The sequence below is a fragment of the Topomyia yanbarensis genome, chromosome 3, assembly GCF_030247195.1.
Source record: "Topomyia yanbarensis strain Yona2022 chromosome 3, ASM3024719v1, whole genome shotgun sequence".
NCBI classification, from domain to species: domain Eukaryota; kingdom Metazoa; phylum Arthropoda; class Insecta; order Diptera; family Culicidae; genus Topomyia; species Topomyia yanbarensis.
In genome coordinates, this window is record NC_080672.1 from 144,168,233 (window position 1) to 144,189,252 (window position 21,020).

Sequence of the window (21,020 nt, forward strand, 5' to 3'; positions counted from 1 at the left end):
CAAACATCGATGACGACGTCGCCGTAGAAACGCGTAGCAAAGCAAAATGTTTTATTCGCAGTAGCAACAAACAGTACATATTGCACTAATTGTGGTTTGTTACGTGTGTATTAGTGTACGTAGTAGGAACGTATATAATCGCTACACGTTGCGCGTGCTTGCCAATCCTGTTCGCTGTAGGTTTAATTTTGCGCTACGCTTTCTCATTCGGAATATCAGCGATAACCAGTTCGCAAAGAGTGTTGGAATTACTACATGTGTTAACACAGTTGACTCAACCGTTCTGGTAGATGCACGATATATTATGGTTGATGGACAACGAGTGATGTAGCTAGAAAGAAAAACGCGGATTTTCCCAAGGGAACCAAATTGGGATAAACCCGAATTTAAGCATAAAGATGCACATACCAAATTTGAGTAAAGTTTGATATTGGTATTACGGAATCATTTTTATTGATTTTTACTGAAGGCTGAGGAGAAAAAACCGGAATAAACCGATGTGTCCATGAGAGCACAATATCTAACGTAGAATTAAGGTTCAAGTTACCTTTTTTAAGCATGTGTTAGAATTGAACGCTTGGTAGTGTGCGTAGGAAAATTTGTGTTCAGCTTTGCCACCGAATTATCCATTTAAACCTTTTCAAAACTCTAAAAGAAGAATATCAGTCGATTTATTAGATCATCACGATTCAATTCATGCAAAATACCTGCTGGAAAAACCATCGGCTTAGCTAAATGGTGCTTTTGAAAAAGTGGCTGTGGTTTTTTCATTGCGCAGTTGTGTTGCGTACCCCAGCTCGGTGTGGTAGTGTGATAAAAAATCACAGCCACTTTTTCAAAAGCACCATCCAGCTAAGCCGATGGTTTTTCCAGCAGGTATTTTGCATGAATTGAATCGTGATGATCTAATAAATCGACTGATATTCTTCTTTTAGAGTTTTGAAAAGGTTTAAATGGATAATCTGGTGGCAAAGCTGAACACAATTTTTCTTACGCATACTACCAAGCCTTGAGGTAACTTGAGCCTTAACACCGCAAAACATGTTTTTACAGAGACATCCTGCAAACAGTTTCGTCACCGGGTCGCTTGTCCATATTTTTCCATACAAAAATTACGTAATGTTATTGAAATGATGCATTATAATGTACAAAAGTTTCGGATCAATTTGTTTCAACCAAATTTCTAAAAAAAATTGCGAAAAAAATGTTTTTCACGCTGAAACCCTTGCACCCCCCCCCCTTCCTTAACTTATTTTATTTACTAGTTTAATTTCGTGCATTTTATTCATTTGTGCAAGTTCATGAGCCCTATTCTCACAGTCACGTCTCCTAGTGACTAGAAGAAAATTACCTTCTAGTCACTAAGTGACATGACTGTGAGAATAGGGCCCCATATATTTTATTCAGTTTCTTCGATTAATTAATCTGACTTTTTTCAATTATTATTATGAAACAATTTATTTTTTCCATAAATTTTAAAACCTTTTTAGTATCGTTTAATGTTTCATTTTAACCATTTAATTCTTATATTCTTTATTTTCTTCCGTTTTTTATTAATTTTAGAAAATCAATTTACTTTTTTCATTCAATTCATTTTATTGATTTTATTAATGTTATACATATTATTCATTGTATTTTTTATTTTCTTTTGTTCGTTTCATTTCTTTTATCAATTTTATTCGTGTTATTATTGAGTCATTGATACATTTAATCCAAATTGTTAGTTTATTCATTCACTTTTATTCATTTCATCCAATTTGTTAGTTTGAAACAATTTTTTTAATCAAGTACGGTTTTTGTTTTAGTGTTTCGGATTCTCCTCGTCAGTAACTAGCATCAACTGGGTGTCTAGTTAGACGATGTATCTAAGCTAGTACCCAAATTAGCACTAGTTAGACACTAAAATTCAAAAAGTCACACGTCTTGCGTGAACACTAAACAACTGGCTTATACCGAGTGATGTCTCGATAGTAAGCACAGAAGTTCTATTTGCCGACGAAGAATTGGGAATTTGGGAATTTGCATAATTTCAGGCGTTTGGGTCTTCAAACCATAAGACAGTTTCGGTTCATATTCTTCGTCGGCAAACAGAACTTCTGTGCTTACTATCGAGACATCACTCGGTATAAGCCAGTTGTTTAGTGTTCACGCAAGACGTGTGACTTTTTGAATTTTAGTGTCTAACTAGTGCTAATTTGGGTACTAGCTTAGATACATCGTCTAACTAGACACCCAGTTGGTGCTAGTTACTGACGAGGAGAATCCGAAACACTAAAACAAAAACCGTACTTGATGTAAGGTATCCTTATGCACAAAAAAAATTTGGCATCGTCCAAAATTTTCCCATTTGGGAATTTGCATATTTTTTTTAATAATTTGAAAACTTTTTTTGAACTATCTAATTTTATATTTATTAAGCTGAACTAATTTGATTTTTAGTAATCATTTCACTCATTTAATTGATTTCCATTATTTCCAATTTTTCAAACTTTGTTTTATTTATTCGATGTTTTATTTGTGCAGGACTCGAAACTGTTTTCATCCCACTTCTAGTTGGTTGCCTATTTCTAAACTGGTTCTGAAAACTAATGAATGATCCAACAGTGATACGTGTAAGAAATGTCTCATCTCATAGCAAGGTGGATTAAATCGGGTTTTTAAATAAATATTCGAGAACCGGTACTTTACCGGTACTATCGCTACTGAGGGCTTCAGTACGGCAGTACCGGCTTTCGTCAAAAAGAGTCGGTACTAGGAACCCTACTAGCAGATAGCTCTTTTTGGAAATAAACCCTAGCGATATCGAAGAGATCAATCATTAGACAGTATCTTACCGTTGATATTGCAGTAGCATTACTCCATAAATGATGATTAACGTAAACATTAGCGATTATGAAGGTTTTTCAGCGATATTTGAAAGATTTAAAAAAATCCTTTCAGACATATTATTTGCCTCCCATTGCATTGAAATGACAAATACGCTGCTGCGATAAAAAATGATATCAAGATCGGTGTCAACTTTAAATCTATAGCTGTCGTAATTAACATAGCTGTCATCAAATCAAACATTGATTGCTGTAGAAATTGTAGGGGATTGTGGTTGGTTTCAAGCACTGGTCGATTGTCGGCACCCCTACGTAACTTTTGACAGAAAGCAGATATCGACATTCTGATAAATTTTATTTGTGTGTTATATTAGAACGATCTTTTTGTGCTGATTGCTGAAGCAAACAGACTCGAATGTTCTGTTTTACAACCAATATACTTTTTGAACAAGTGAAACTCTACTTAAAAGTTTTTTTGCTGGTTTGCCTAGTGTTATAGAAAGAAGTAAATTGATCGAAAAAGTATGCGCATTGAATATTTACGATTTGAATTTATTCTATTTTGTGATTCAACATTGAATGGTACCGAAATGTTCGCCACAATTTTTTTTATCAGTTCCTAAAAAGGTTACTAATATCGGATGTCGGCACCCAATTTTTCGTGGCAAATGCTGAGTTCTCAATAACCTAATCAATGTGGGTAGGTTTGGAGCGGGCTACAGTTTTTTGTTTATAGCAGACACGTGGCTACTGAAAGTACTTGACAATTTTTTGGACCTCAATAAACACAAAATGACAATTTGAGAGCAGTTAGTGTATCTTGAAATTGCAATTTTACAACGGGAGAAAATAAGCTCAATTTCGCTGAATAATCGACATCACATGATCACCTGTAATCTATAAATAAAACATGGTTGATTATTAGTCGCTAATACTTCTAAATGTTTTCGTACCTCTAAGGCAGTGGTAAACATATGTCCACCAACGTTTTGGGCCTCCCGGGGAAGAAGCAACTTAATTGCCACCAACAACTTTTCTTTGTATGCCTCTAAGGCAGTGGCAACTATATTGCCACCAACATTTCTGGCCCTCCCGGGCAGTGTCAACTATATTTCCACCAAGCTTATTGCATATTATTTATCGAAAAAAATATGTAGTGTATTAAACAATTTCAATTTTTATATTTGTCATTTAAGGTATTAATTTTTTGCTAAATTTTCAAGGCCTTATAAAGGGCTTAAAATTAAAAACAAATCAGATTTTTTGTAGTTCAATTTTTTAATAGTTTTTGCTGTTCCTATTACGATAAACGGGCAATTTTTTTAACATAATACTTACTCGGGAGGCTCAAATTTCAAACTCAACTATTCTCGAATCACCATTGCAATGCATTGGCAGCTTACGCACTTAACAAAGCCACGTGTGATTCCAAACTCGTTTTTACACAAAGACTTAACTGTTTCTAGTGCGCAAAACACGCAATCCACTTCGGTATATACAGCCGCAAAAAAAATCGCGCCGCGAAACTGATATTACTTCCTCGAGGAAGTCATTCTGTTTGCATCATAATTCGCGTACGCAAAGCGAAACTAATACGGGAGGGTAGGCTAATGGATTTAATAGACAATTATTGAAAGCGAATTTTTATTGACTCGCGCGGTAGGTACAGTTCATAAGACTACACGCTAAATTCGGGTTTGTTCTCGCATGGTTATACTAAAACAAAGAATATATCGGGGATTCCTGTCGTGCACGATTTATCAAGATTTAAGTGAAATTGACGTTCAATTTTGGCAATCGTGCTCAATATCAAAAATCTAATTAGCGTGTAAGTTTCAACTTCAAATTCAACCCCAGGATATCGCTTCATAGAAGTAGTGGTGTAATGAAAACAAACAACATAAAAACCAGTGTCACCTCCGACTAGTTTCCCCGCCTTTACTGCCTGACAAACTGTACAACGACTTCCTAGAACCGTATGGGGTTTTGTGTAGCTACCTCTGCATTCAGAACCAGAAACAGACAGCGAAACTTGATTTCGCTAATTGATTCAATTATTCAAATGCTCACACGATCTCTCACTCGCGATCGACCGGCTACGTTACGAACCAGCAGCACACTACTGTTCTTGCCGCGCAAAATTCGGCGAACAGAACTCGAGACACGGTCTCAGATTGAGGTGAGGCAGTAGATTTTTGATGTGCGTTGTGATTGCGTCGGCTAGGCGCTTGTTGTCTTGATGACTAATATTTTTTGGAGAATTCCACTATCATAGCGGTGACTTTTGATATATCGAACTTTCTGGTGTTTTCTTTTTCGTCGTCGGAAAACACTTGACTATATTCGTTCAGACTTAGAACCTTCTTCTTCACCATCGCTTACCGTTTAAGGCAGGTTTAACGCATCGGTAAACCTGGTGTAAAAGTTAAGCGTGTGAAGAGATCGCCTTAGCCTTAGATGGAACAAGTCTGTTTCGCTCGTTGCGTTGCGGATATGGTAAGAGTTTAGTGGTTTAGTTAGTCTTCGAGTACGAAAAAGAAATTATCTTGTTTAGTTTTTTAATTTTTTTTACTCTGAGCAGCCAGCTACATATGTTTTTAAGCGTGCGCAGAAAAAATGGATCCCAATGTCGTCCAGACCATTATGGGAGCAGTAATGGGAGTTTAACGAACAACTGAGGAAGATGGCAAACTAGCTGTCTGATTGTTTACATAACTACTAAATGTAAAAATTATTTAATATAAAAAACCTGGGTTACCAAAAGGTATCCTTCTTAATAACGTGTTTTAGTACATTCGTACCGTAACTCTCATACAGCTTGGGTATATTTTAATCTATGTGCAGTGTGTGATTAGACGCTTTGTCTCGGTATTGCTTTGTGCTCGTTCTCAAGGTCGCATTCCTCAGTCTTTTGTTCGCGCAGTAAGTATTAAACAATAGTCAGCAATATAGACTGGACCGGCGCGTCGTCGGGAACCCGTTTTAAGATAAGTGGTTTTTACCGTTCTTAAAACATCTATTGCTTTATTCCTGATTGTGCTGACCCCGTGCGATGGCTCCTTCACCGAAGGGCCAAATGGATGTCGAATCGAATACTTAGGCTAACCCCCCACCCAAACAATATCCAATGCTCTCAACTGGTCCATTGATGGCCTTCTTTCGGCTGAAAACTAAAACGCTGAATCAAATACAGATTTCTAAAGTCCTAACAGAACCGTTCTCAGCTGTGATCGAAATATCAAAAGTTCGCTCATAGAAGGCCAGGGTCGTCTTGGCCAACTCAAGGCAGGTAATCAATATTGCCCGCGAGAACTTTACGTTGGTCTATTGATGGATCGATATCTAGTCTAGATAGTGGAGTCACCTCTCTAACGTCGGTAATGAAGAAGTAGAATCGAACTTCTAGTCTTGCTAACAAATATCCTCCTCCCGTGATACTTGTGGAGGGCGCAGTAGTATATACGGCCTCTAGCAAAAGCAAGTATCGGACTAACATTCCTTCCCTTTCCTTAGGCGATCTTCGTTCGGGTCTGGCCGGCGTTGGTATTGATAAATAAACACTTTAGGATTACCAGGAGTTGCAAATTAAAAGATGTTTCGCTACTCTCAAGCATAATTATTTACTGATTTCCTGTGCAACTTTAGCTAGTCCAGATCGATAATGGAGTAGCAGCCAGGGAAGGTCGCACAAGCTCAAGCTAACTATAACTCTCATGGTGCGGCATAGCGTTGCTATGATAATAATCGGTCTTCCTTAATTTACGATCTTTACGATAACTTCAATTTGATAGTGACCATCTTGCAATCATACTCTCAATTACCACGGCTCAAGGCCATCGGAATCAATCAATATGTCGTACGAAATATTTATGGGAATAATTATGCTGCCGGGATATCCGACAAAAAAGAATCCACTCAAAAACTTTCTCCGGAGCAAGAGTACAGCTTTTTGGGTGGCTTGATTCTCGACAGCGTAAATTAAGCTTAGAACACATAATTACCAGATGGGAACATCCAGAAACGTTTTTTTTGGTTCAGTGTATTTTCACCGATTAGTTGTTTGTGTTGATCGCTCCAGTTATTTTTTTAATATTTGACGTGATTTGTGCCGTTTAATCGTCGTTTATCGTATCAGTCGATCTTAAATTTTGTTTGCGCCCTTGGTATTGTGAAGTTTTAAAGTGTTTTCTACAAATTTTGTTTTGTGTCGTGAAAAAGTCCAGTGAAAATCGAGATTGTTTACATCACCGGACCTGTGTGTAATTACCCACAAAAAATTCACGCGCTCATTTCGCCATCTGCACGCGAGTAGAGGAAAGTATTTCCCACCATAACTTGGCGCACAGTGAGACGAAAACGAAAAGTCGGATCTAGGGCGGGTAGAAAATCGGCATTATGACAAGTGCATGCGATCACTGCGCGAAAACCGTCAAATCGGACGATGACTTTATCGAGTGCATGGGATTTTGCAAAAATGTGGTGCATATGCAGTGCGGTAAACAACTCAACAAGCCGTTCTTGAAAAAACTTGCCGAAAATCCAAATTTATTTTGGATGTGCAATGAATGTGTCAAGTTGATGAAGTTTGCTCGCTTTCGCGACACCGTTTCCTCGCTTGGATGTGTTATCGCTGCTATCGCTGGGAAAACGGATGACGTCTGTGCTGAACTAAAGGCAGAGTTATCAAAAAATAACCAGCAAATTTCGCACCTCGCCAGAAAGGTTTCAACAGCCACTCCAGTCCGGCCAAATTCCGGTACATCTCGACCACCTCAGAAACGTCGTCGCGAGGATGGTCCTGATCCGAGCAGTATTCTTGTCGGCGGTCGAAAGCTAGTCGATAATAGCAACATTCTCACGGTTCCTCCTCCCACTCCGTTGCTCTGGATGTATCTTTCCCGCTTTCATCCCAGCGTTAGCAAGGAGACAGTCGAAAAAATGTCCAAAGAAGGGCTAAACTGCAACGAGGAAATAAAGGTCATTCCGCTTGTTAAAAAAGGCATAGACGTCAGTACTCTGAACTTCATATCTTTCAAAGTTGGAGTTCACCCAAAGTACCGTGAAGCAGCTCTTAACCCTGACACATGGCCGCAAGGCATATTGTTCAGGGAATTTGAGGATAGCCGTACCCAGAACATTTGGTGCCCACCGACTGATTTTCCTACGCCTTCGGAAGCCGCATGTATTCCGCTAAGTCAACCCGGCCCATCAACCCTACAGAGGACTCCGCAACGATTGGCAATGCCACTATACCAAGCTACACCGCCATTGTGAAGGAGTGTCGACGCTGATCGCATACTGGGACGCAATGCAGTTGGTACAATGGAAGCCCTCGATCCCCCCGCTACAGTCGAGCCCTTGCAGCCAGCGTTCAGCAGTCGTCCCGGTCCTGTATGTGTGGGTGGAGAAGGGGTCTTCCAAGCCGCCTTTCTCGGCAAGTATTATACAAATTGTAACGATACAACGGTTAAACCGATTCACGCTTCTAGTTCATCGTCCAACACTCGCCGTAAGCTACTACCGTCCCGTTCCTGCTCTCCGCATCGCTCCATCGGGGTTCAACGCATACTGGGACGCACCGCAGTTGGCACTATGGAAGCCCTCGAGCCCCCCGCCACAGTCGAGCAATTGCAGCCAGCGATCATCAGTCGTCCCGGTCCTGTGTGTGGGATGGGTGAAAGGGTCTTCCAACCCGCCACAAATGGCAAGTATACATCTGATCCGAACACTTCAAGCGCTGATGTATTCTTCGCTTCCAGTAATTTGCCTTTTGCTCTAACATCTTGTGACGAGATGTCAACTATTTCTGTCGCCGATGATGATCGCTGCATTCTGGAGCGCGATGCAGTTGATTCGCCCTCTGCAGAACCTGATCCGTCATCCAATAACATCCAGATTTACTACCAGAATGTTGGTGGCTTAAATTCATCAACGGACAGCTATTTGCTCGCGACCACGGGCTGCTGTTATGACGTCATCGCCTTAACCGAGACGTGGCTCAACAACCGTACTCTGTCTCAGCAGGTGTTTGGTTCAACATTTGATGTCTTCCGCTGTGATCGCAATGCCCTCAACAGCCGCAAGACATCAGGTGGTGGTGTACTCATCGCCGTTCGCCATGGTATAAAAGCCCGAGTGATCAACGATGAGCGGTGGGAGAGCTCCGAGCAAGTGTGGATATCAGTGAAACTTGCCGATCGCAATCTCTTCCTGTGTGTCGTGTATTTTCCACCTGACCGAATTCGTGATTACAGCCTGATCGATGTACATCTTTCCTCCATTTCTTTCATCACCTCGATCGCTGCCCCATCTGATGATATTGTTATACTGGGCGACTTTAACTTACCTGGCTTGACCTGGTGCCCAGCAAGTAATGGATTTCTACGATTGGATATCGAAAAATCTGTGCTTATCAACAATGCCAGTTGTATCTTGGACAACTACAGTAGCGCAACTCTTCGGCAAATTAATAATATCATCAACGAGAACGGACGTACATTGGACCTCTGCTTTGTAAGTGCCCGGGACTACGCTCCGTACTGCTGCGCCGCTCCGACACCTTTAGTTCAGCATGTGCGCCATCATCCCCCACTACATCTTGTACTCGCTGGTAACCTAGGAGTGAGTTTTGAAGACGTCTCAAGCTCTATCGTCTACGATTTTAAAAACGCTGACTACGACAGCATCGTTAGCACGCTGTTGGATATAAACTGGGACGAAAATCTTAGCAATGATGACGCGAACGAAGCAGCGATGACGTTTTCTAATATTCTTAACTACCTAATCGACCGTCATGTGCCAAAACGAACAGTCAGCACAAATCAACACCCTCCCTGGCAATCAACAGTGCTTAGACGATTAAAAACTGCCAAACGAGCCGCATTTAAAAAGTTCTCGAAGCATAAGACACTTGCATTACGAAACCACTACTTTCAACTCAACCACGAATACAAACAGCAAAGCAGACGTGCCTTTTTTAGATATCAGCGAAACGTCGAACGTCAACTGAAATCCAAGCCCAAATCGTTTTGGAAATATGTGAACGAGCAGCGAAAAGAATCCGGGTTACCATCTTGTATGTCATTAAATGGAGTTTTAGGCACCGACACTAAGGAAATTTGCCAATTGTTTTCCGACAAATTTTCAAGCGTTTTTTCCGACGAGAACCTTTCCCCACAACAAGTCGCTGCCGCTTCAAATCTAACTCCTTCTCTAGGACGAACCATCAACCGAATTTGTGTCGATAATGCTGCCATTCTTGCAGCAAATTCCAAGCTGAAAGCATCTAGTTCCCCGGGTCCAGATGGCGTTCCTTCGATTTTTGTCAAAAAGTGCATCAGCGGGCTTCTTGAACCACTTCGGCGAGTCTTTGTGCTATCACTCAATACTGGAACATTCCCTTCCTGCTGGAAAGCAGCGCACATGTTTCCAGTTCACAAAAAAGGAAACAAATCGAACATTGACAATTATCGAGGAATCTCGTGTTTAAGTGCAGTATCAAAACTATTCGAGCTGGTTGTCTTAGACCCTCTTTTCTTTCACTGCAAACACTACATTGCAGACGATCAACACGGATTTATGCCTAAACGATCGACAACGACTAACCTGCTCTCGTTCACAACATATGCAATGGATGGATTCGCTGACGGATTGCAAACCGATGCTATTTACATGGATCTATCTGCGGCCTTCGACAAAATCAATCATGATATCGCAATAGCGAAGCTGGACAAACTCGGTATTCATGGACAACTTCTGCGCTGGTTTCGTTCCTACCTCGATGGAAGGCAACTTCAAATCAGCATTAAGGACTGTCTATCTACACCATTCTTCGCTACATCCGGCATCCCACAAGGAAGCCATCTCGGTCCAGTGATATTCCTCCTCTACTTTAATGACGTCAACATCAAATTACAAGGACCCCGCCTTTCTTTTGCCGACGACATGAAAATTTTTCAACAAATACGGGATAAAACCGATGCCGAGCTTCTTCAGAGGGAATTGGACAGCTTTAGTACGTGGTGTGATCTAAACAGAATGGTTTTAAACCCGAGCAAATGCTCAATCGTTACGTTCACGCGGAAACGCCATCCGATTCAGTTTAACTACCATCTCTTCGACTCGAGTATTCCAAGACACTCTAACGTCAAGGATCTCGGAGTCATCATGGATTCGGCACTAACGTTCAAACCACATACATCATCCATTGTGGATAAGGCTTCAAGACAGCTTGGGTTCATCTTCCGAATAGCGAAAAACTTTAAGGACGTATACTGTTTAAAATCTCTCTATTGTGCGCTGGTTCGCTCAACACTGGAATATTGTTCTGCTGTTTGGAACCCTTACTACCAGAACGGTGTCGACAGAATCGAGGCCGTCCAACGCCGGTTCATACGCTTTGCACTCCGACATCTTCCTTGGCAAAACAGATTTCAGCTGCCGAGCTACGAAAACCGTTGTCAGTTAATACAGCTCGATACTCTAAGCATCCGGAGGGACTGCTCTCGAGCCCTGTTCGTCTCGGACTTACTGTCTGCCAGGGTGGATTGCCCTACAATCCTCGGACGCCTCGATCTTCAAGCTCGCGTTCGAGCTCTGCGCAATAACTCTCTTCTGCGAGTCCCATTCAGGAGAACTAACTATGGGCGCCAGGGCGCTGTTACCGGACTCCAGCGTGTGTTTAACAGTGTGGCGACGGCGTTTGACTTCAACCTGACAAGGAATTCGATAAAAACTAAAATAATTCGTATTCTGAAATGTAATTAGTTTAAGTAACCACCATTGGGGCCAAGGGGTCTGTTGGTGACGGTACAACAAATAAACAAATAAACGTTCTTTCAATCCGTGGTGGGAGTGCTTAGACTTATACGCGAAGTAGGCGGCCACGTATAGAACCTTCCCGAACGACGGATTATCCGCTAGCTATCGACACTACGCGACGATAGAAACGCTAATGAAGAGTTTGATGAAATTCAAGAAACGTGCGTCATTCGCAACGGTTCGTTGGCGGATTAACGAAAGAAACATCGATGAGCATACTTTGGGCACGGCCCGACGTATGCGAAACCGAAACAGTACTAACGATAGCGTGGAATGCTCAAACCGTTGGATATTCGATTTAGCTAAGGTTTGTCCGGATTACGCCCCGGCACAGAAAACCTACCGGATCGCGTCGTCTTCAAATACCGTAAACGAAACACATTTTTACATCTTGAAGTTCTCACTCGCTCTCGTATCATGTAACAATAAAGTCCCAGAGCCATAGATAATCAAATTCAACTTGCCGAAAAATATGCCAGACTCTGCCGAAATATGTTTGTTGAATTTCTTTAATAAGTTTCTTGGAGGTAACCTTCTCCCACACGATTGGATACAAGTGAGTCACCGCCATCCAGAAAACAACCTCCGATCACAACTCGTATCGACCGGTTGATATGCCCACCTGTGTTTGTATATTGTTCGAGAAAATTATCATATTCCGTTTCGATAGTTGACTCGAAGCAAATGGCTTACTAACAAATATACAATTTGGCATCCGCAAAGGCAAAGAGGCGACCGATTGCCTTGCGTTGTTCTCAACTGAAATTCAAATAGCCACTGCTAGCAATGAGCAGATGGCATCAGTGTTTCTAGATATTAAGGCAGCTTTTGATTCAGTTTCTATAAAGGCTCTTTCAGAGAAGCTTCACTAGCATGATCTTTCACCGACCTTAAGGGGGGCGTCTGGTGTAAAGGGCAAAAATAATCGACTTTTTATCCGCTTGTTAGTATTGAATCTCTAGAAAGGTCTCCCGAAATATTGGTGTCCGCGCTGAACTTTTTTTTTATTTTAAACAGCCATGCATTCCACTCGCGTATTTGCTATAACACACGCAGATTTCAATCTATCGGCAACAATTTTCTAAAAACTGACAGCGTTGAAAAATATAGTGTAAACAATACACTCTAAACTACTTCGACCCAAATTTTCAAGAGAATATACCGAATGGGTCATTTTTTACAGCGTTTTTTCCGTGAAGTAATTTGATGTGGGACACCCTTTAATAGCGTTTTTCTCGAAACAGCTTTTTCAATTTTTTTTTCAAATTGGCGAAAACGATAACTCAAAAACTAATCAACGAATTGACTTGACTTTTTAATGAGGATGCCCAATATGTGTAGTCTGTCGATGAACCACAGAAAACTGAAAAAAAATTCTCCCTATTGTTTTCAATAGCAATGAGCGAATTTTACAGTAAAATATAAGATTTTTCGGTTTTCATGAAGCCATTTTCCGAAGCTTGAACTTTTTTCTATTTTTTGTTTTTCATCGACTAACTACAAGTCTAAGCTTTACAAAACTTATTGAATTTCTCATATCAGACAAATTTGTTCGCCGCGGTGCTCCTCGACTTGAAAATGGCTGGACGTCTACTCTTGGAACGCTCGTATGTGTCGCTCTGCGTGACTGAAAATATTTTTTTTCGTGCACAATGAATGTATAAAGCAATCCTAACATTACATAAAAGATCTATTGTTGCCTTGCCTTCAAAATCGAAAAACAAAATAACTTTCGTTTTGAGCACTTTACACGCTCCCCTTAAAAAGTGTTTTGTTAAATTTGTTGCTGGAAAACAAATACATTTCGCATAGATAGATGGGTCTTCCCCTAGGGCTCATGTCTAAGCCTATACAATTTTTATGTCAACGACAATTCCTGCACGGTAAGACAACTTGCAGACGGTGGTGAATACATACAGTATCGTCGTTTGTGTATCGCCAAAGGCGGCATGCAGTTGACTTATAAGTCTCGGACTACTGTCGGGCGTTCTCCCGCTGAAAAATTGATTTTGGAATCTCTCATATCGATTGCTCATCCGAAGCGATATCTTGAACCCAGTGGCGATTGAAAATTTCGAGAGGATTGTCGAGCTCAACTCTCAGGCCTTTTTATGTCCTTATACGTTGACTATATGGCGCAGAATATTTATTTATTTCAAGTCGTCAATCAGATGTAGACCGGTTTCTTACAATAATTATTAAACTAACTTAACACTAGTTAAAATTTTGGTTTACTTTAAACTGCTGCTTAAGTTTTGTTTTCGACATAGTGAAGTCAATGCTTTCGCAATGTTTGTTGTAAATATTCATCATTTGGTTTAAAGGGCCAAACTTGGCATAATTGGTGCGATGGCGAATTGTACAAAAGATGCTGCGGTTACGTAGTTGTCGAGAAGGAGCATAAAAATTTAGTTTCGATAAAAGTTCGATTGAATCAATACGATGTGATACAATGTCGTTTACAAATGATACCATAGAAAATTCACGACGATCTTTCAAGGTTTGAATGTCAATTAGCATGCACCGTGCTTCATAAGATGGCAAATGTAGTCCAGTCCAACCTAGTTTACGAAGAGCGAACATCAAAAACTGCTTTTGTACTGATTCTATCCGGTTTGCATGCGTTGCTGAAAAAGGCGACCAAACTATACTACAATATTCTAGTGTTGAACGCACATAGGCTACATATAATGTTTTTATTGTGTAGGGATCTTGGAAATTATAGCTGAAGCGTTTAATAAAACCTAGTGTGCTGTTTGCTTTGTTAATTATTGTGTTATAATGATCTATGAATGTTATTTTGGAATCTATAATAACTCCTAGGTCTCTTATTTTGTCACACTTTTGTACTTGTTGATTTCCCAATAAGATTCTATTGTTCTGTATATTATTCTTTCTACTCAATGTTATGGAATTACATTTTTTTACATTCAGTTTCAGCAGGCTTTTATTACACCATGTATAAAATATATTTACTTCGTTTTGAAATGTCTGAAAGTCTTCACCATTTCTTATTTCTAGAAATAGTTTCATATCATCAGCATATATAAGAACTTTTACATTTTTTAGAATGAAGGAAATGTCGTTAACAAATAAAATAAAGAATAGCGGGCCCAAATGAGACCCTTGAGGGACTCCTGATGTAACTTGAATTGGGATTGATTTTATCCCTTTAAATCTAACAGCTTGTTCACGATTTGTAAGATATGATTGTACCCATGTAAGAAGTCCTGGCTCAAACCCCATTTTTTCTAATTTAAAAAGTAGCATGGGTATGTCGATGCGATCAAATGCTTTGCTAAAATCTGTATAAAGAGCTTCAACGTGGTTTCCGTTATCCATTGCTGTTAATGTGTAGTTAATGAATTCGAGTAGATTTGTACTTGTAGAACGCCCTTTGAAAAAACCATGTTGCACATGGGTAATTCTGTTCTTGATTTGGTGGAATAAATTTTCATTAACAATCGCCTCGAAAATCTTGGGAATGCACGAGATGATAGCTATTCCACGATAGTTACGCACATCGGATTTTTTACCATTTTTAAAAATTGGAACTATGAAAGAGCTTTTCCATGTTTTAGGAAAACAACCTGATTCTAGAGACATGTTAAAAAGCCAAAATAAAGGAGCGGTTAGTTCTATTGACAAAGTTTTTAAAAACACCGGTGGAACGCCATCAGGTCCAGGGCTTTTAGAGCTATCCAAGTTTTTTAAGGCATCCATGATTGTATGTACTTTTATCTGTTTAATGTTAATATCTCTTGAAAGTTCTGGGAGGAATGAAAAGTATTCACGCTCTCGATCCTTCTCTGAAAATGTAGTGTAAACTTCCTGGAAGAATGTTGCAAAAAGATTGCAGATTTCCTCTGAGTTATCGCCTACCTTTCCATCAAGATGCATTTCTGTTGGGAAATAATCCGATTTTATTTTAGTTTTTACGTAATTAAAGAAATTTTTTGGGCAAGTTTTTATATTGCGTTCTGTTCTTGCATTGTACTCTTCAAACGCGATATCAATGGCAAGGTTCAATTGATCGCATAGATTTAAATAGTTTGTTAAGTTATCTTCGCTGTTGTATTTTTTGTAGATTTTGTGTGCTTTCTGCTTACGATTTTTTAAATTTTTGATTTCTCTATTAAGCCAGATGGGATGTTTTGAGTTATAGTGACGCCTTCTTCTTTTCAATGGTATATCTTCGTGAATGACTTCAAATAATATTTTGTAGAAGATGTCTACGGCAGCTTCAACATTTTCTTCATTTCTTAAAATCATTTGCCAGTTTATTGCATTAATTTTTTGCCTCAAGCTTTCATAGTTAGCGGACTCGTAATCAAATACCTCCTCAAATTCACTATCACCAGGTCTGTCGTTAACATGCAAGAATATAGAAAACTCAATGGCTGTATGATAAGCTTCATTCTTCCATAAGGGAGTAAGTGATTCCGTTACACAGAAGTCTTCGTCTATATTCGTCATTAATAAATCTAAATAGCAATGTCGCTGATTTCTTATGTGATTTATTTGATTAAGTCCTAAACTGGCAGATTTATCGCAAATGAACTGTAAAGTTTCATTTTCCCCTACAACAGGAAGTAGGATGCTCTCATTATCAGCATCTGGTATGAAATCAATACCGCGTTGATTGAAATCGCCATATATGTGAACTTTTACGTGCGGGGAAAGACTATTAATAATGCATTCAGCAGCATGATAAAACTTTTCGTAAGTCGTTTTTCGAGCAAAATTTGGAGGAAAATACACCGAAGCGAAAACGTGAGTTTCGTCTTTAACATGTACTTTCACCCACACATGCTCGAATTCTTTTGATTTTATAGTTTTGATAACTTCTGCATTTAGTTTTGCTGAAATCGCAATCAAAGCGCCCCCTCCTGACTTCTTACCAGATACATGACAATCACGGTCATCCCTAAATACATTGTAATTGCTCCCGAAAACTTCTTCACTTCTCACTGTTTCGTCCCAACTAGTCTCAGTTGCTAAAATTACGGAATAATGACAACCTAATATTTTGTTTTGAATCACATTCATCTTAGCTGCACTTTTCATGCGGTTAAAGTTTTGGCAATAGACCAAGATTTCTGTTCTTGACTGAGATTCTCTTGGAGAAGTGTTAGTTTTATGGGAATTAATTAGACCTAGGTCTACCTCTTCTAAATCTTGAATCGCAATATGATTTGTCAATTCATTATTATCTTGCTCTAATGAGCGCGTCGATAGCGGCAAAAACACTGACAGGCGCCAATTCCGGAGGGGTACATAGGTGTGGCAGCAGCTGTTCGATGTGAGGTGCTAGGTTGGTCGGTAGGGCACGGGTTTAAAACATCGCCTCTCTGGAATGCAATGGTAGGTCTGAACGAAGTTGAAGGTGGCCTCGAAAAACGTTTCTTTGCCTCAGCCAGTAGCTCTCTATCCAACGGAAGATTGTCGATGTCGCGGCGTTTGTTATCGTGGTACGCAAATCTGCTGTGGTTGTAATTACATCCGTTATTTTTGTCGAAAATTGTGTGGTGTTTGTAACCGTGATTCTTGCGACGCTTAGTATTATTATTACTGTTACGGGTGGTGTCAAGTGCATTAGCGGGCCTCTGTTTATTCCGTTTCTTCTTTATTCTTGCTTTCTCCGCCGCTTTTTGTTGATTGAGACGACGCAATTTACGTGCGTCGTATTCGGACCAATCAGCCTTCCATACCTTAGAGTTGCCAAGGAAACGCCAGCCTGAGTTACTGGCTGCCTCGACGGACATCTCAGCCTCTAAACTAGGGGAGGAATCTGTTGCGGGTGAAGCAGCAGTCTTTTGTTCCAGTGAGTTTACTGCACTAGAAATTTGCTTTAACTCATCGATAATATCATCCGTGAATATTGGGTTTACATAACTCATATTCTGAGCCGAACAGTTGTTAGCCATGTCAGTTATCACGCTGCTGACCTTTTCAATTTCTGAACAAATTTGTTTCAACTCGCGTGTCATATCGGTGGTCAGTTCATTGACATAGGCTGCGAATATTGACCCTTTTTACAATCCCAACTGTCTTCATCTCCTTGATACTACTGAATCTGCTGTTTTCTTCGAAAAATAAAATTTGTGGAATACCGGACCATGGCGAAAGCAAGTATCTAACTAACATTCCTTTCCTTCCCCAGTAGAACAGCCTTGGTCGTGGCCGGCGTCGTTATTTACTATTTTATAAAAGTGTTGAATTTGTGAAACTTGCACGGTGAGAATGATTTGCTAGTCCCAAGCATCATTTTGTCGGTTCATTGTGCATTTTCACTTATTCGGTCAATCACGAAGTACAACTACGGGCAGTCTACGTAAGCTAAGTTAATTTATTTTATTTGCTTCTTAAGGAGTTTCTCCAATAAAGATTTCATAGGTAAACATAATTTCATTTCAAAAGAAATAAAAAATGATGGTCTGAATTGCCCTATAGGGAGGTCTGAATTACCCCTACATTGTAGAAGGATGGAAAAACGTAGAGTTTTGCAAACCGTCGGCTAGCTTTGCCATGGAGTGGCGCAAATGTATTTTTGTGGCTCCAAAACGTAGCTGTTTCAAACTGACAATTAGGACCTTCGACCGAAAAATATTTTCACATTTATTCACCTAAAAAGGTGATGTGCCTGGGTAGGTCCGAAAAGCCCTGGGCTCCTCTAAAATATAATTTGAAAATGTGAGCAAGGCGAAAAAAATATCATCCCCAAAAAAAGTTTTTGGGGATGCAGAGAGTGTTAGTCTATTGAATTTGCATACAATAATTCCCGAATTTGCATGGCAAAATAATGAAAATGGGATGAGTGATAGGTAATCTTCAGAAGGCACCATGAAAAAATGTGTTGTACACCATAACTCAAAATCTCTTGGTCCAATCGTTCTGAAATTTTGCACAATTTTCAAATTTCTTCACATAATTGCTCAGGTATCTACAGAACTATTTTGCTAAATGTTCAATATTATTATTTTTCACAATAACATGTTAATCGATTTTCGCAAAAATCGAACCTACGGTTTCAGAGTGCTACGAAAAATTTATGAATCGTGCGAGCTCGGCAAAGAAAACTAACCTACTTGACCCCACTCTACTCTACTAAAATAGTGTTGACATCTGTAAAACCTGCAGGCCAAAGGCATACTAGTTAGCTATAGTTGGATTGGTTGGGAAGTACCTGTAAAAGAAACGAAAATAAGACATTAGTTTCTAAAGATGACATAGTTTTTGTGATAGTCGTTTGTTTATTACAACATAAAACGCTCAATTGTAGACTGTACATTATACATTTAAAATAAACTGTAAATTGAAAATCTCGTTGAGAGGCATTATCGCAAATATGTTATTGACTTCAAACAACACACTCATGAATATTCCTTTATCAATCCGAGCAATATTCCACAACAGATTTGATATATCTTGATCTGCCCGCAATGGAATCAATTTGAACTGCTTCCATATTTTTTAAACAAAATGTATTATTGTTATACCAATCCTATTACTAGGCCCGTTATTCATTTGCAGCAGTTACGCACTGCCCTTGAAACCGACGATCTATTGACGTAAATTCGCATATAATTGGTTTCCCTCATGCGTCGTAATAGTATTATAGTAATACAAATCCTAATTAGTTTGCTAGCCAGTGCCGCGCTGCATTTCCATTGCACTACAATACTTTCTATCCTTTAACTATGGATCAAGGGCTTCAAGAATACACGTCAGTGGTATCGGTCCCTTAGCGTGATGATTTGTAATGTTTTAATGACATTATGTAAAGCTTTGACGTCGATTGGTCCAGTAAGGAAAGCAACGGCAAAAACATTTTCGCAAAATGTCCTTAACGTTTAAATAGATCGAATAGAAAATGGCCTTGATGAAATGATCAACGACAGGTACTAAGACAGTGTTACAGGAAAACACAAAAATAACAAATAGAACGGCGGGTATGTCAACCCGTGAAAATTCTCATTTTTCGATCAGTTTCCTGGTTAAACTGTAGCCATTACAAGTGGTGATGAAAATCAAAAACATGTCAAATTTTAACAACATGTAAGAAACCTTTGAGGTGAGGAAGCATGTGGAAAAATAACCTTTCTAGATGAACAAGGCAAAAACATGAATGTTTTAACTAGAGATAAAATCTCTTTCTTTCCCAAAACTTTTAGACTCTTAAGTTTCAAAGAACTTTGGGTAAGCTGCTAAAAGAATTGATCGCTTGATAGTATGTGTTGGAAAAAAATGTGTTTAGGTTTGCCACCGGTTTATCCACATAATACCTGGAGCTGGAAAAAACTATTGACTTAGTTGAATGGTGCTTTTGAAAAAATGTCTGTGATTTTTTGTCGCACTAGCACTAGGGTTCGGGGGTACGCAACACAACTGCGTAATGAAAAAAACCACAGCCACTTTTTCAAAAGCACCATTCAGCTAAGTAGATAGTTTTTTCAGTAACTATTTTGCATGATTTGGATCGAGATGATCTAATAAATCGACTGATTTTCTTTTTTTCAGAGTTTTGAAAAGGTTTTAATCCAGCAGCTTATCAGAGACAGATCACTTATTCGAATGATAATAAGTAACTATACAAAAGCGAAGTATTGGTGCTGCATCCTTTCCGGGACATGACTTGACACGGACGACATCACATCTGAATCATCTATTTACCACCAAACTAAATGTTAAGCGACCTAATTTGTCACCGCATTCAGTAAGAGCGATTATTTTATTCTGGCACCAAGTTTGATGTGGGAAGCGCGTGTTTGCATGCCCAATTTCATTTCACTTTCAGTGTGCCGTATGCGAATATGGCCGCTATAGTTGACTTTTGTCGATGGCTGCATATCTGCTAATTACTGCTTGTTAGATACACCAACAAAATTACGAAAGTGCAAAACTTATCTAGTTTGTGTCGCGAAAACTTATTGTTTTAATTCTGAAATTGCGATCCGGAGGCCTCAAACGTAGTTTCATAGGGTTGTTACAAATTTGTATAATTTCAAAATGTTATCATTATCCTCAGCGAAAAAGTCTGCCTAATTGTTCATTATATCAAATATGTGGCGCACATCGGGACGGAAGAACCTTCACAGCAGCGCCAACTGGTTTGATAAATCCACTTCTTGCAAAATGAATCGTAGACCTTTCATCTTTATTGTCAACAATTTCGTATAATTAATAAGTAAAGCATTATTTTTTCATTTGGCGGCTTTACTTTGATTGCTTGCCAAATTCCCTACACATTACAACCAATTAAAGGTCTGCGGAACTGTCCTCGAATGTGATTTTAGTTCATTAAACTTGTTAGCAGAAACGAGGAAAGACAAACACTGCATTTGCCCGCTTCATTTGACAATGCGATACACAAAC

General features: G+C 39.4%; 2 protein-coding genes across 3 annotated transcripts in view; one reads left to right on the top strand and one right to left on the bottom strand.

Moving 5' to 3' along the window:
* The window catches only part of LOC131688575 (uncharacterized), a 114,223-nt gene that overhangs the window by 51,510 nt on the left and 41,693 nt on the right, over positions 1–21,020 (bottom strand). The window contains exon 1 of one of the 2 annotated variants that reach the window (XM_058972923.1): positions 18,730–18,831. The exons of the other annotated variant lie outside the window; for it this stretch is intronic. Within the exon in view, the coding sequence (XP_058828906.1) occupies positions 18,730–18,796 (67 nt within the window). The 5' untranslated portion in view covers positions 18,797–18,831. Of the gene's footprint in view, positions 1–18,729; positions 18,832–21,020 lie in introns of those variants that run through there. 2 annotated transcript variants of the gene reach the window in all.
* Positions 6,849–8,712, top strand: LOC131688582 (uncharacterized). Its single transcript, XM_058972931.1, has 2 exons — positions 6,849–8,263; positions 8,315–8,712. The coding sequence occupies exon 1, from the start codon at positions 7,221–7,223 to the stop codon at positions 8,097–8,099; it is 879 nt and encodes a 292-aa protein (XP_058828914.1). The 5' UTR covers positions 6,849–7,220; the 3' UTR covers positions 8,100–8,263; positions 8,315–8,712.

What these genes read in the sequence shown, in the direction of transcription:
- LOC131688582 (XM_058972931.1), top strand. Translation starts at nt 7,221, where the DNA reads ATGACAAGTGCATGCGATCACTGCGCGAAAACCGTCAAATCGGACGAT.